Here is a 15,278-nt window from a genome sequence, read left to right as displayed (position 1 = left end):
AGTTAACACTAGTTTACTCCTCCATCTGCATACGCGCGCATGACACATCATTAAAGAGGGTCACGGGTCCGCATGGTCACTCTTATTAATACGGCACATGCCACGTAGGCCCAACGAATTGGTCAATAAAAATAACCATGTGGCTTTCTTTAATGATATGGCATATATATACACATATGCAGCTGAAGCGCGAATTGGTAGTGAAATGACAAATCCGTTATAAATGTCATCAAATTCTCCCAGTAATCCTCTCGGTACCCATCCAGTGAACACAAATTAAAGTTTTGTGACCAAATAATATGAATTGAAGTTCAATACTCGAAATGAAAAATGATTATAATATGGTACCCACATAACAAATTTACCCAGTGGTTGACAGCTAAGAACCCAGTCTTGTTTGATTTCATTTTTATCATTTTCATCGAAATAATGATATAAATTGAAGTTCAATACTCAAAATGAAAAATAATTATAGTACGGTACTCACCTAACAAATTTACCCAGTGGTTGACAACTAAAACCCAGTCTGGTTTGATTTCATTTCCATCATTTTCATCTAAATAATAATATAAATTGAAGTTTGATGTTCAAAATGAAAATTTGATTATAGTACAGTACGCACCTAACAGATTTACCCAGTGATTGACAGCTAAGAACCGAGTCTAGTTTGATTTCATTTCCATCATTTTCATCTAAATTTTGATAGCCTTCACTGACATCATTTCTGATTTTGAAACTCCACTTCCAAACTTACCTTTATCATGTTTATCTTTATTCAGGTAAAGGGTATAAACAAGTGAAATTGCTCAGAATTAGTCCAACATTAATAAAAATCCAAATGACAAACTTAACACGCAACAAGTGGAAACTCAACATTACTTTTATAAGAAATCAAAAAAAGATCTTTGGCTTAGCATATTGACGTAATTAAATCAAAGTGTAAGCATTGCATTGGTTCTTCAATTAAATATCTTTAATCAAATCAATCAGTAATTAAACAAAAAAAAATCAGTAACTAATTTTGCACTTAAACTATCAAATCAAAGAATGACACTTGTGTTCTAAGAACTCAAAAAGGAGTAATAATTCATGACATGTTGGAAAGAAATGGATCATTTTGGATGAATGTGGAGGTGGAGCCATATCTTTAAATAGTTAATGAAAACTTGAGTGCACTTAGAAGGGCATGACAAGAGGACTAGTCAAGAATAGCACAAAATATAATCCAAATCTTTTGGACAAGACTTAACAAGTTAATGTTATTCATAATCAAAGCAAGATTTTGTGGTGGTGTAGGACTTATCATGTTTGAATTTTCAGCTCATGAAAATGAACAAACATGATATGACTAAGCATGAGGAGGAGGAGGAGCACTAGTTAGTCTTTCACATTCTAAACCAACCATTTGAAATCAAGGACTCTTTAGATGTTGGATTTGATTTTGATACTTTATATTTATGTTTTTGTGTGTATTTGTGTTTCTTTTTAATAAAATGAATCACAAACGTAATTTATCGACTAATATTAATTAACCAAAGAGAGATTTGGAAGCAGTCGGAAATGAGTTATATGTTAGTTCTTTGAATAGTTTGCATTTTATACATTATATATCAAAATTAACAAGTATATAATACAAAAAAATATATTAAATTAACTAATAATCTCACATCGATTAATTTGAATATATAAATCTTATCTGTCAACTTAGAGTTTTTGGGCTAAATTAAACTCAAATAATCAAAATAGTCAGACTCAGACTAGTCCGACCGGTTCAACTGAAAAAATCAGAAACCAAGTATACCCCATTGAATCGGGTATGGAAAAACCCAGTGTTAACTTGGTGACCCGAGTGGTTCAATCGGAAACCGATTGACCCAGTCGGGTCAACCGGGTCACAATGTTAGGATTTTTATTTTTTGACAATATCTAATACTTTATTATTATTATTATTATTTTTTCATTAAAAATCAGATAATCATATATATCTATTAATATTAATTTTTAATTTTTAATCAATAAACAGAATTACAATATATATATATATATATATATATATCATAAACTTAACAACATAACATTTAAAAATAAAATTCATTAATATGTTATGATAAATACTTTCTAAAAATTTATTTTTTAAAAAAATTTAATAATAAATAAATGTAATTTTATTATAAAATATAATAATAAAATATTCTAACTAAATAAAAAATATAAAAATTTAAAACAAAATAAAAACTCAATTGAGATCATATAAATTATATAATTTATTGATAAAATATATCATTCAAATAAAAAAATATATATAAAAATTAGTGAATTAAATTTCTTATCTATTCTAACAAAATCAACCAATAAACAAATAAATAAATAAAAAACACCAAGAGAAGTTTGATAATTATATATTAATATATTAAATTTATAAATATTAAAAAAATATAAAAATAAATGACATAATTAGAAAACACTAGTCATTTATCAATTTAAATATCAAATTTGAGTAGTTTTTTATATTATAATTATAATTTTAATATTATATTTGTATATTATTAATTATTATAATGTTTTTTTATAATTTATTATTAACCCCGGTTAAACCCCAAGTCAACCCTATCAAACCCATCGACCAATAACCCTTGGGTTTAGCCAAGTCAATGCTCGGGCCGGTCTGACAACCTTGCAAATACTATATGTTCAGCATCTAGACAGCTCATACAGTCATGATTTACTTATCTTTTTCTATGCTTTGTACCCCCTAGACATTTTTATTTTATCTAATGCATTACAGCAACAAACACAGCATTATATCCAGCAAAATGCATGGACACATAAAAGTCCTTCAAAATTAATTCTTGTTGAAAATTCTAAATCACTCCTGGCAATGTGAGAAAGCCATTACACATTACAAGTATCTACAATCCTTTCATAATATGATAATAAGTCATTTACACAACAATGTCAGGTAATTAAGTTTACTACCGGACATCAAAAGATGGATTAGTATTAGACAACTCACAATTAGCGTCATGTCGTTGTTCCATGATCAATCTTTATCTGAATCAATCTATACAAAACTCCCAGGATTTATAGTGATGCTCTTTGTGCAATTGTCTGTCTTGTAGATGCCAACGAGTCGATCGGCCAGTTCAAACATATTATTCCTCAAGCTGCAAACAATGCCAAACTTGATGATAAATAAGAGTTAAAAAAAAAAAAAGGAAACTGATGAAAATTAATGACAGTAAAATGAACAGATGAATGATGATCAGACCTAATAATTATAAACTGAGCGTCTTTTGTTCGATCTTTCACATAGTGACCAACAATGGAAACATTCTTGAAGTCTGCAAGACAAATTGCCAGAATCAGTCAATGTTTGATGGATGGTAAATTTTATTTTAGCTTGAAAATAAAACATTAAATTGTGAAATTTGCATGTACCCAATGCAGCATCTATTTCATCCATCACATAGAGTGGAGTGGGCTTGTAGTGATGGAGTGCGAATACCAGGGCTAAAGAACTCAGTGTCTGCAAGAGATTGAATTTTCAACCCGCTTGAATCATTAATGAATAAGAATGAACTATATATATGCAGGTCTATGCTGACATATATACTAATGAATGTCATATAAACCACATAGACATTAGTCACCATGGCTAACATTTAGAAGCTATGAACATTAAAGGTTGAAAATCTTCGTTAAACTTAAGAAATCCATTTCTTTCCATCTGGAACAGATTCAAGGTAATTAACGCTGGATGATTCAACCCAAAGCCTTGAGCTGATTGAGAGACCCAAAAAGAATATCCATGATTTGAATATGAATTTGGGATTATCAGTTACTCCAATATATGAATACTATTTCTGCAAAGAACCTCAAATTCAAAACAACAGCATTGTAAAATGTTAAAAAATTTCAACTTTGAGTTGATCAAGATAAAAATATTTAGAGATCAGGACTGCAGTAATCAAGTAGATGAGTGCGCAGTCCAAGCCTCAGAAATGGATGCAAGGCTAGTGTAAGGAACCAATCAGTACTTACAACACTATTCCTACAAATCTCAGATGCGATCAACCCAGAATAATCAATCTAGAACTTATGTTCAATGATCAACGCAAAAGAGCCAAAGAAGATCAAGAAAAAAGAGTACACCATGGAGGTAGAAAACTATTGTTTCAATAGAAAACTGAATTTAAATATAAATAGAAATCTCATCTTGATTCTTGAATAGCTGATATGTAAATATTCAGAGGAACCCTATCCTAAGCAGTAACATAACAGAAAAGAGCCGTGATTAAAAACTAGTTGAAATTAGTTATTATTCTTCATGGAATAGACGTTAGGTTGGTCTAACTTTAGTTATCATTCTGGTCTCTTGCTTTTCTACATCTTCTCCAATTTAAGGATCATCTGTAGACCCAACAGTGGATCCTATTCAATCTGGGCTGACTGAGGAATGCTCTACATCAATTGCCTGTGACTGAAAACTTTCTAATCGTTCAATCTAACCTCTGAATTCTGGAATCTTCTTTCATAAAGGTTGGCCTTCACAATGACATAATAATAATCAGGTAAACTCGCAAACATTGAAGGGACTCTTTCACAACTAAATAGCATGGGCGGGGCAATGCTAGCAAAGGTTTCAGTTTGCACTTTAAATTTCATTTATGTTTCAAGAATCCACTAATATTAATATCTCATCAACTCAAGACATCAAAATAATAATAATAATAAGTAAAAATTTTCAGGAGCATCCTACGCCCTTAGAGCAAACATGCATCATGGAAATCGTAAGCAATAGAATACAACTAATCATGGGAATATACAATGTCACCCCTCATAGGCTCATATCATCTCCACAGGGGTTGCAGCACATAGCAACTGGGTTTGGTGATGACAGAATGAGGAAATACACTAAATTCTAGTAGAAAAAAAAAAATTACCTTCTCTCCACCAGATAGGTTGGCAATATTCTTCCAGCTCTTCTTCGGAGGCCTGACACTGAAAACCACCCCCTCAGAAAAAGGATCCAAAGAATCAACAAGTTCTAGTTCTGCATCACCTCCAAGAGTAATCATCTGCAATACAAATTTCAGTTTTTCCTAAAAATATTTAGCCTATCAACAAGACAGGGAAAGATAAATACCAAGCAGGAAACTCTTTCACAAGGGATGGTGCTACAGAAAACTTACTGCCGTTATGTTTAATAAAATAAGATACAAACTCCCAATCGTACATAACCTAATACAGCAAATATCTAATTCACACACCTGATACATTTCCTTCAGCTTTAGAGATATAACATTGAATCCAGCCATGAACTCATCCAATCTAGTATGCCAGTCAGTAAAACACAAATAAGAAGACACAAACACATCATACATGCTCACTATTGATTGTATTTTATGGATTAAGATTAGTTGGCACCAATTAACTAAAGCCACACACCTTTTCTTCCTCCACCCATCATATTGCCTTTTTAGATCATCACGCTCCTGTGTTATCACATTGAGTTCTTCCACACGCTCCGTGTAAGAATGTGATTTTTTCTGATATCTAGATAATCCAAATATGCTGTTAATATGTTGTTTAGCAATAAAGCAAAATTAGCAATCCAATACAAGGAACATGATAGAGAGCCTACTCTGCAATTGCGTCCAAATTTGGATTCATGTCTTTAAGCTGAGCCTCAAGTAATGCTACCATTTCTGTTGCTCTTTTCAAGTCACATACATTGTTCAGTGAGTCATCCTCCAATGCAGCTTTAACTTTTTCAGGATCAACTGCATCTTTCCGAATTCTAATTCCATAAACATTCATTTACAGCAACTTAGGTCAGGATTTATCAAAGCACAAGAGAACACAAAATAATCACTGCTTACTGGTTCATATGGTTACTGAGATTTATATGTATGTCATCAACCCTTTTCCTGAATGCCTTCCCTTTCATTTCCCAGTCCTTAGTAAGCTTCTTCATGTCTTTCAATTTGTAATCAGCATCCACCTGAGTCATCCAATTCTAACCATTTATTAATAAAAACTAGCGATTTGAAAGTAAGTATGTCCATTCAGCAACCTCAGCAGCTCGCAGTTCATCCATCATTTTCTTTAGTTTGTAATATTCTCCTTTTGTTTCATCAAGTACATCCTTATGCTTATCAATAAGCTGCAGAACATCAAAGTATCATATATCTGGACGCAAACAGCTATGCAAGAAGCGTATTCTTGTACAAAACATTGGGTGATTTGAGCACCTCTTGGGTTTTCTTGTAATTTTCTTGAACTAAGAATGCCTTTTGTTCTATCTCTTTAAAAGTGGCCGCCATATTCTCCTTCTCATCCATGAGCTTTTCCCTCTCCTTCTTTGACTCTTCAATTCCTTTAGTCAGCTTCTTCAACACCTTCTGACCAGTGACAATCTTAACTTTGTGCCGGTTGATGTCTGTGCTAGTTTTATCTATGTCCTAAGGAAAAAAACATATTAGTCAATAATAAATGGAGTGCATCATGGTGGACTGCACCACTTATACATACAGATTGAATTTTGGTGACTCTCAGTTTTTGACTTTTTAATCTTTCACCACCAGCATTTTCTATCATATTTTGAAGTTCAGAAGCCTGAAAGAAAATAATCAAGTATAGAACAAATCAAACAAGAGTGACATCAAATGCAAAAATATGGGAATGATTATAAATAAATAGAATAGCACTGACTAGATATTAAATATCTTAAGCAAAAGCTGATCCTTCATGGATTGATAATCAAGCAACAACACCGCCTAAAGTCCATTGGCACTTACTCTCTCTTTTAGTTTGCCAGAACATCTAGTGAGTTTTTCAAGTTCTTGTTCTTCCGTGATCATAATTTGATCAAGCTCCTTCAACCTGTTCACCTCATCAGTTTTCGGTTGTGAGGCAGTCTTCAAAGAACCCAGTTGCTTTTCTATGTAACTGTACTGTGCACTCAGGCTGTCTATCTGCATAAGATAAAAGGTGCATTGACTAGACCTAGTGAGTCTAAAAATATCATTATGCCAGGAGCATTTACCTCCTTCTGGCTTTTGGCTAATTCCATTTCAAAACAGGCTTCCTCTTTTTTGTACGCTTGACTACGTCTTGAAGCATCAGCAATCTTTTGGCGCAATGTAGCCAGCTCATCAACCAAGTCAGTAAGCTCTTTCTCAGCATTGGCAATAGCTTCTGCTGAAACACTTGCCCTGATTGATGTGCCCATCTTACCACCACGCGGTTTGCTCCCACCGCCACTCATTGTACCTGATTTCTCAAAGAGTGAACCATCCAAAGTTACCACTCGGCGGAATTCTTTGTCCCTGCCATACGCAATCCTAGTAGCCTGTCAAAATTGGAGAAGAGCAGAATGTATGGATATCCACTGAGGAAATAAAGGATCATGCAGATTGTTAAAGACAAAAAAGTGATTATCTTAAATATAAATATTGCCCTCATTCAAGTAAACGTTTAGCCTCAAAACTTAAAACCATCTTACCATCTTAAGAAATACGACTAACATCAATTGGTCCTGAATGAAACGGAAAAGAGAACTCAAAGTGAAAAAATTTATTAAGATGTTTACATAAATTATTTATCAGACAAAAAGCCCTGGATGAACATTTTATTGTTCATTTTAAAAGGAGACAGAAAGAAGAAATCCATCCTCATTAGCAGGTAATGAAAAATACTAACATTGACAATACTTTAAGTAGCACTCTGGACACTCAAATAGACAATAGAAAACAATAGGTTCTGCGTGATGTGTAGATGGACCACTAATTGTCTAAGAACAAGATGTGTTCTCAATATTCACCACTTGCTTGTGACTTCTTCAAAAGCATACTATGGGAACCAAACTGAATTTTGATGAATACAAAGGGGTAAAATACCTGATCAAGGTCTTTTGCCACAACTGTGTTCCCTAATGCAGCAAAAAATGCTAACTTCAACTGTTCATCCTTCATGGTGACCAGATCAAATAGGCGGGGAACACCTTCAGGAGTTATAACTTTCTCCTTCATCTTATGTTTATGATCTAATTGTTTTTCCTTTATCAAAACAATAGAGAAAAAAAGGAGTCAGTTAAGGAAAAAGAAATGGACATTTGAGTATAACAGAATTCATATGGAAGATACCAGTATCATGAAAGTTGCAACACCAAGATTCTTCCTTCTAAGTAACTCAACACATGCTTGGGCAGAAGCTGTAGTCTCAACCACAATGTAATCAAGTCCAGCACATGCAGTAGATATGGCAACATCATATTTGGCTGCACCAATATAAAAAATAAAAACAAAAAATAAATTCACACCTTGTAAGTAGAAGGTATAGATCTGGCATATAAAGTCTATAAGTTTGAAAACAATAGCGGGTCTATCTTATTTTTTGCCAAAACTGCTAAGCAGATACAACTCATAATCATAAACCTGTCACTTAAATTCACACCAACCTTTCTGAAAAAATGACCAGAAAATGGAAAAGAATGGTTTAGTCAGTTGTGTACATAATCTTATTTTGGAGAAGATTTTAGCACAGCAGTACTTAGTATAGCATGATTTTTTTTGCTTAACAGGAAGGATGATCTGTGATCACTTATCAAAAATAGATTACTCCACCAACATGCGCGCAAGTAAAATTTAAAAAATCAAATTACACCCAATTAAGTCAGCCTTTGGTAGGTGAGCTTCAAGTACAATGCTGGTTGGAGATGTCAAGAGGATTTGCAAATTTTGGTAAGTATAAAAAACGGGTGGTAGACACATCTTACTAATTTTCTGAGCCCCATACTAAATTCTCTAGGTTACCTGTCTATTTTTTGTTTTATAAAGTGGAGCTACAGCAGGGTCTTCATCTAATGCTGCCTTGTAACTTATGTATATTTTACAGAACGAATCAGTCGCCTGCAATTCTTAACTAGTAGCTAAGCAAATATAAACAGAATCCAATCTGATACTTGCTCACCAATTAATATATAAATCCTTTAGGCTAGAGTGTGTGTGTGTCAACAATTTGCAAAAAAAGAAAAGGATAAAAAAAACAGAGGACAAAAGCCTAACCATCAATTGCACCAAGATCCCCCAGCCGACCATAAATTCCATCTATTTCCTTTGATTCTTTAGCTTGCAGTATGGCCTTTAAGACAGCTCCTTGACTCTTTTCTGATTCCATCATAGACTTAAATTCTACCACTTTTTGTCTAGCTGCCTGTTCAAGAGGGAGGAGAGACTCTTGCTTCTTCACACATTCCTGTCAAGTAAGCCTATCTCAGCAGTCTGTTTGGCCTAACGCAAAAGAAAGAAAAAAACATGAATAACAAGGTCATTGCCAAATATACCTGTTCCAACTTATGGGCTTCCAATGATTCAAATTTATTTTTCTCCAATTTAGTTTGAATTCCAGACACATCTTCATGCTTATTTTTTAGTTTGTCCATTATATCCTTCATCTGTTGTTGTGCATCATCATAAGCTGCTCGACTAGCATTATGCTGACGACACATCAAAAAAAGCCACAGAATTAAGCAATGGAAGCAATAACCAGGCTTCAGCAGCTTAAATCTTATTAGAGGTGAGAGAGTCATATTGCAGAGAAGACTGACAGATATCCACTTAAGTAAATTTCCACTTTCAAAATAAATCTACAAACAACAAACTGCATGCATACCTTCTCCTTCAACATATTACTTTCAGCAACTGCAACATCAAGTTTTCCTTTGTGTTCAATCAGTTGAGTTTCCCAAGGTTCTAACTCTTCTCGAACTTTAACAAGCTCAGCATGATACCTCTCTGTTTCATCTGATGTTAAACAAATGATCAAACATCAGAATATTACAATGGAAAATATAAGTTCAAAATCGGAACAACTCATGCTACAGCTTAACTGACAGCTGCTTTTCTAAAATCCAGCTTGTTTTCAAGCAGTACAGCACTGGTACATAACATACACTTTTGTGGTTTAGTGCAAATCTAGAATAACCAGCATAGTATCTAATAAAAATGACAATCCAAGAATAGACCTATCTCAAATCAAGCCAAGATTCAAAACCAACCAACCCATTTTGCATTATTTATTTGCACATAATTCTCAAAATTTAAAAATTAGCACAAATACACCTATGAGGCCAGTTTCATCTTAGTAGCTATATCATACATATGGTTTACCAACCTTGGCATCAAGTTTATGGCAACTGAATCGTCATGGATGGACCAACAAAATTGGGTTAATTATAGGCAAAGTTCACAATTAACTGTGATATATTTCATAAGGACTGCAATTATAGAAAAATTTTTGGTTGTCCCCTACTATAAGGAAAACAAACATAAGCCAGTGTTACCCTTCTACATGTGAAAGAATACACTTTTTCCCACAATGTCACAAATGAGCCAAATGCTATAAATGATCAGGAGATCGACCTAAAGACTGAATAACCTGCATTTACCTCTAGGTGCAGCAGCAACATGTTTCTTGTTGGCCTCATTAGATCAGAGATACCCAACAACAGGTTCTCTGTCCCTTAATAAGTTATAAGTTCATAAAGAGAAAGAGAGCCTGCTACAAGATACAAATATCTACTTATATGAATACATAAAAACTTCAAACTGCATCATATAAGTGTCCAACTCAACTAAGATGATAAAAAAACTACTACGGTATTAGACTAAAAGGCATTCATAAAATTAAAGGCCGATGTCCATATTCTGGAATATCCCAATAGGAGTACCTCGAGAACTCTCTTGAATTTGCTCCAAGATTTTCTCCTCATCGAGGAGGAGTTGTTGAAGTTTTGGTAATTCTTCCTCAAGCTTTGGAATCAGATTTGATGACGCCTCATTCTCTTTACTAACTTCATCAATTTTGGTTGAGTCCTGCAGTAAACATATAAATTATTTACATATTGGTGTTTAATGGGTTAACAAGATACTCCAAACATACCTTCTCAAGCTTGTCTTCCAACTTCTTGATTTTTTGCTTCAGGTGCTTGAAATCTTCACGGTATTTCACATCCTGCCTCTCAAACTCTTTAAATTGCTCCTTGCATGTTCTCAGATCAGTGTCAAGTTCCTGATGATTTTAGCCTCAGACAAGTAAAAAGCAAAGATCATGACATACATAATACAGCTCAAGAAGCAACTTGTAATATCATGCACCTAGAAAAAGATGTCATCAGTTCTACCTAAAACGTAACATTTATAGATGATAATTGATTAGAGACAAAACTAGAACTAAGTAAAGTGACAATGCTAGTATCAGGCATAGCAAACGGAAGCTTCATAAATATATAAGTATCTTTTTAAAATAATACTGTGGGAAACATAAAATCTTAACATCAAAAGAGATAATAGCCCCCAACATTTGTATGAGAAGACATAGCTTAATACTTGCAGAGGTTTAACAAACAAGCAACTCAATTAGTAGAGTTAAGTCCCAACACCCATGTAACTAATGTTATTAAAAAGATGCTCAGCACCTCATGTTGTTTCAAGTATGTCTGGTGCACAGCCTCAAGTTCCTTCAGAGTTTCAGAATTTTGCTGAATTTTCTCTCTGCAAATGGAATAAATCCTCATTCTTGCTGAGTTCATAAATATCCTTAAAAATAAAACCTAAAAAAGAGAACCTTTTGTTTGAAAGATCTCCTTCAAGATTTGAAATGCTGTCTTGCAACTCAATAACATGAGAAGTAGCATCATCAGATGCCAAGTTTGCTGCTTTCTCTTGCCATTTCAATAGAATCAATTCTTTCAACATATAAGCTTCCGCTTCATTTTTAATACTCTATAAAATAGTAGCACATGGGATTAGTCTCTGATAAGTAATGGCTGTGTGCAGGTTATGGGAAAGGGGGTCACACACCTCCAAGCTGTCCCTTTCCTTTTCAGACAGTTTAACCATTTGCACTACACCAGAGCGCTTTTCATTCAGGATCTCAAGCCTGCATTTCTCACATTTATTGAATGAGTACAATTTAGGTACCTTATATCAAATTAAAGCAACTATTCTAATGATCACATGCTGGCATAATCAGCAAATCAGCTAAGCAAACATCAGCTCACTCTTCCAGCTGACAAATTTGGAAGGATAGTGTAAATTAAAATTAGCAAGATTTGGACCCTGCTTCACAAGGAAAGCATACAAAAGGAAGATCAACTAATGTCGTGACCCTGATACAGTCATCACCAAAAAAAGCATGAAGTAGAGTAAGCGCAAGGTCAGATATTTGATTTGTGTAACAAGAGTGGCTACTTGAACCACAAATACAGATATGCTTTATATGAGGGTTATTAGGTTAACTGTTGCTGCAAAGACAGTTTGTTTACCTGGTAAAGAACAAATAGATGGGCTGCGATCAGAGGTTCACATGGCATACCGGTTACATATGAATACAAATGAATTGCTACTATAAACTTAGTACCTATCTTGGCATGTTCATCCATGTAGTTTCAATAGGCATACAAGGAAGACGCAAGACAGCAAGAACCACAACACTGGCTTCAGATATTCACTAAAGCATCTAATTCACCCGTAGGCACATAAGAACACAGTTACGATGACTGATGATTGAGTGCACAAGCTTGTATTACCGATAGAACTAAAGCACAAAAATTGCAAAATCATAATTAACTACAGAGCTTTGACATTCCTCTCTCATCCTATAAATTATTTCTCAGACATCAGCATTAATAGTGGTAAAAATAGGACAGAAACAGCAGAAAACATCAATAGACAAAAACATATAGTGGATTGACAAAAACACAGATGCCTATAAGCCCAGAATCTAAAGAAAGATATTCAAATAACAAACTCACTGTTTGTATGCTTCCTCAATTTTTTCTACATATTGATCTGTTCCAATAATATCTTCAAGGTATTCTAAAAACCCTTCATCATGTGGTCCTTGGGCTTTGGGTTTCATTAGTGAAATCTGCTCAACTTCACCCTGAACACAATGCGCATGACATGCATGTTAGCAAGCCACCAAATGTTTCTCCCAGGGAAATAAAAAAGGTAAAAGAGGATTTTGTAAATTAGAGGCGTTCGCATAACCACGAACATAACACAACCATAAAGTAACATCAAGCTAATGAAACTTTAGCTGATTAAACCCTTATTACTGATCTCTTCTAATGATAAATAAATACCTATAAAAGAAAGAAAGAAATAAAAATCTACCATTAATCAAACCTGAAGAATAAGAAACCGATTGTTGTCCAGATCTACACCTTTCCCCTTCAATTTCTTTGTGACCTCAGTGAAATTACTTCCACGGTCATTGATATAGTACTTTGAAGAATTGTCCCTGAAGGCAACTCTAGTGATAACAAAATCACTACCCTCAACAGGTTCAATAGTTCCATCCTCCTAGCAAAAGAAGACAATCAGCAATACAGATCACACTTGAAATGCAAGGACAGAGTATTGACTCTTAAGCCATTGAAAGAATACCTTATCAATGATCTCTTGGAAGTAAACTGAAACTCCTGCACTTTCCAAGTTCTGGTGATTGCTAGAATTGTGTATTAACTCAGACACTTTGTTCAGTCGCATCTTCAATATAAACAACAAGAATCCAAATGGAGCTCAAAGCCAAGCAAGAATCAGTACTTAAATTATGTGCCAACTTGTTTAGACAAATGATCTTCAATTGATAAAAATATTGCTGGCTAAATAAGGTAAAGACCAAAAGTGAATGCATTCAGTGACAAGCACAAAATTCATAAGTCAATGGCAGTAAGGTTTGTGAAACTCATGCTACCGATTTTTACCTGTTTCGCACGCTTCCCAAACACAAAGAGCATTGCATCAATAACATTGCTTTTTCCGCTGCCATTCGGACCAACAACTGCCGAAAAGCTCTGAACCATTTGTATAACAATTAGACAACTCTTTGCCGCATGATTTCAGCCAATAAACAACAAGGCACCCAAAATATTTCTACTAATTTGGAGAAGAAAAAAATGAAGACTATCTAAATAGCATAAAAGAGGGAAGAAGAAAAAGTTAAAAAAATCAAGGCGTCCTTGACATCACTAACCATTCAATTAGCACAAAAATTACAAAATCACTCATGAAAACCCATCAAAATCCACAAAATTGGAGAAGAACAAATGGCAAACCCCCAAATTACCCTAAAAACTGAAAAAAGAAAAATGCACAACAAGAGACACTGAACATCATACAAAAGACCAAAACCACAGGAATGGCACTGGAAAATCTCAGAAAGGAGTTAGAATTGAGAGAATCCGGCAATAAAAGGCGACGCACCTTGTGGAAAGGGCCGATCCGCTGCTCCCCGGCGTAGGACTTGAAGTTCCGCAGCACCATCTCGGTGATGACAAGCCGCGGCTTCCCGGACCCGGCCTCCGTCGCCGCCATTGGCATCTCCGTGAAGCTCGCAGCAGTGAAAGTAGAGAATGAAGGCGGAGGCGGGAGCGAAATTAGGTTTAAAATGTAGTTTCGCCGCGAAATTTGGAAATTTTCGAAATTCGAATTGGGGAAATGGTTTAGATGTAATTTTCAATATTTGCAAGGGTGTTTATGAAAATTATTTAATTTATTTTAAAAATAAATAAATTTAAGGTTGAAATTCACATTTGGTCCCTGAAGTATAACCGTGATATTCATTTTTAGACCCTTGACTACATAGAAATTTCATTTTTATCCTTTTTAAGTCGCATGTAAAATTAATATTCTTAAGTGGTGTTTAATTTTTTTAGTATTATTAGTGTGCATTTAAAATAATTATTTTACAAATTTATATGGGTTAAAAAAATTTTTTTGTATAAGCTAATAACACTTTTTAAATTGATTTAAACTAATTAAAATTAATATTCCTTTTACTTTTTAATTAGCAATAGATATTTACTAATATTAATTTGTTTTAAAAAATAATTAACATATAATTATATTTAATTAATTAAATTTTATAAAAAAAATTGTATGATAAGTTTGGGATGTTTTTTTGTTTATAGTGTAGATAACTAAAAAATTTGTATTTTTATTTTATTTTACTCCCTCCGTTCTTTTTTACCTGTTGTAAACCCATTATTTTTTTTATTTATCATTTTTTAATATTAAAAAGCATTTATTATTTTTTCTCCAAAATTAACTTAACGCTTTGATTTAATTTTCTTCTTGCAATTAAATGTGAGAGAGAAATGTGAAATTTTGGAAAGAAAATAAATTTTTTATAAAAATTTGTGAAATAACTAAATTTATTGGTATGTGAGATTCGGTTATTCACGACAGATAAAAAAAAACAGAGAGAGT

General features: G+C 33.7%; 1 protein-coding gene across 1 annotated transcript; it reads right to left on the bottom strand.

Moving 5' to 3' along the window:
* Window positions 1-2,881: 2,881 nt before the first annotated feature.
* On the bottom strand, window positions 2,882-14,429 carry LOC120269429 (structural maintenance of chromosomes protein 4). The gene is made up of 28 exons (XM_039276762.1): window positions 14,274-14,429; window positions 13,775-13,864; window positions 13,455-13,556; window positions 13,194-13,370; window positions 12,818-12,948; window positions 11,865-11,943; window positions 11,629-11,786; window positions 11,480-11,555; window positions 10,945-11,073; window positions 10,733-10,877; window positions 9,676-9,806; window positions 9,347-9,499; window positions 9,069-9,258; window positions 8,148-8,281; window positions 7,902-8,060; window positions 7,049-7,354; window positions 6,801-6,977; window positions 6,535-6,618; window positions 6,255-6,464; window positions 6,077-6,166; window positions 5,883-6,004; window positions 5,645-5,800; window positions 5,449-5,556; window positions 5,271-5,331; window positions 4,944-5,078; window positions 3,439-3,526; window positions 3,269-3,341; window positions 2,882-3,164 (listed from the first exon to the last, which is right to left on the bottom strand). Exons 1-28 carry the CDS (start codon window positions 14,388-14,390, stop codon window positions 3,062-3,064), a joined length of 3,684 nt encoding a protein of 1,227 aa, XP_039132696.1. The 5' UTR covers window positions 14,391-14,429; the 3' UTR covers window positions 2,882-3,061.
* Between the last annotated feature and the right edge of the window lie 849 nt (window positions 14,430-15,278).

Source organism: Dioscorea cayenensis, chromosome 9, assembly GCF_009730915.1.
Source record: "Dioscorea cayenensis subsp. rotundata cultivar TDr96_F1 chromosome 9, TDr96_F1_v2_PseudoChromosome.rev07_lg8_w22 25.fasta, whole genome shotgun sequence".
Classification (NCBI taxonomy): domain Eukaryota; kingdom Viridiplantae; phylum Streptophyta; class Magnoliopsida; order Dioscoreales; family Dioscoreaceae; genus Dioscorea; species Dioscorea cayenensis.
The sequence above is the reverse complement of the archived record's forward strand: the minus strand, read 5'-3'. Positions and strand labels throughout refer to the sequence as shown.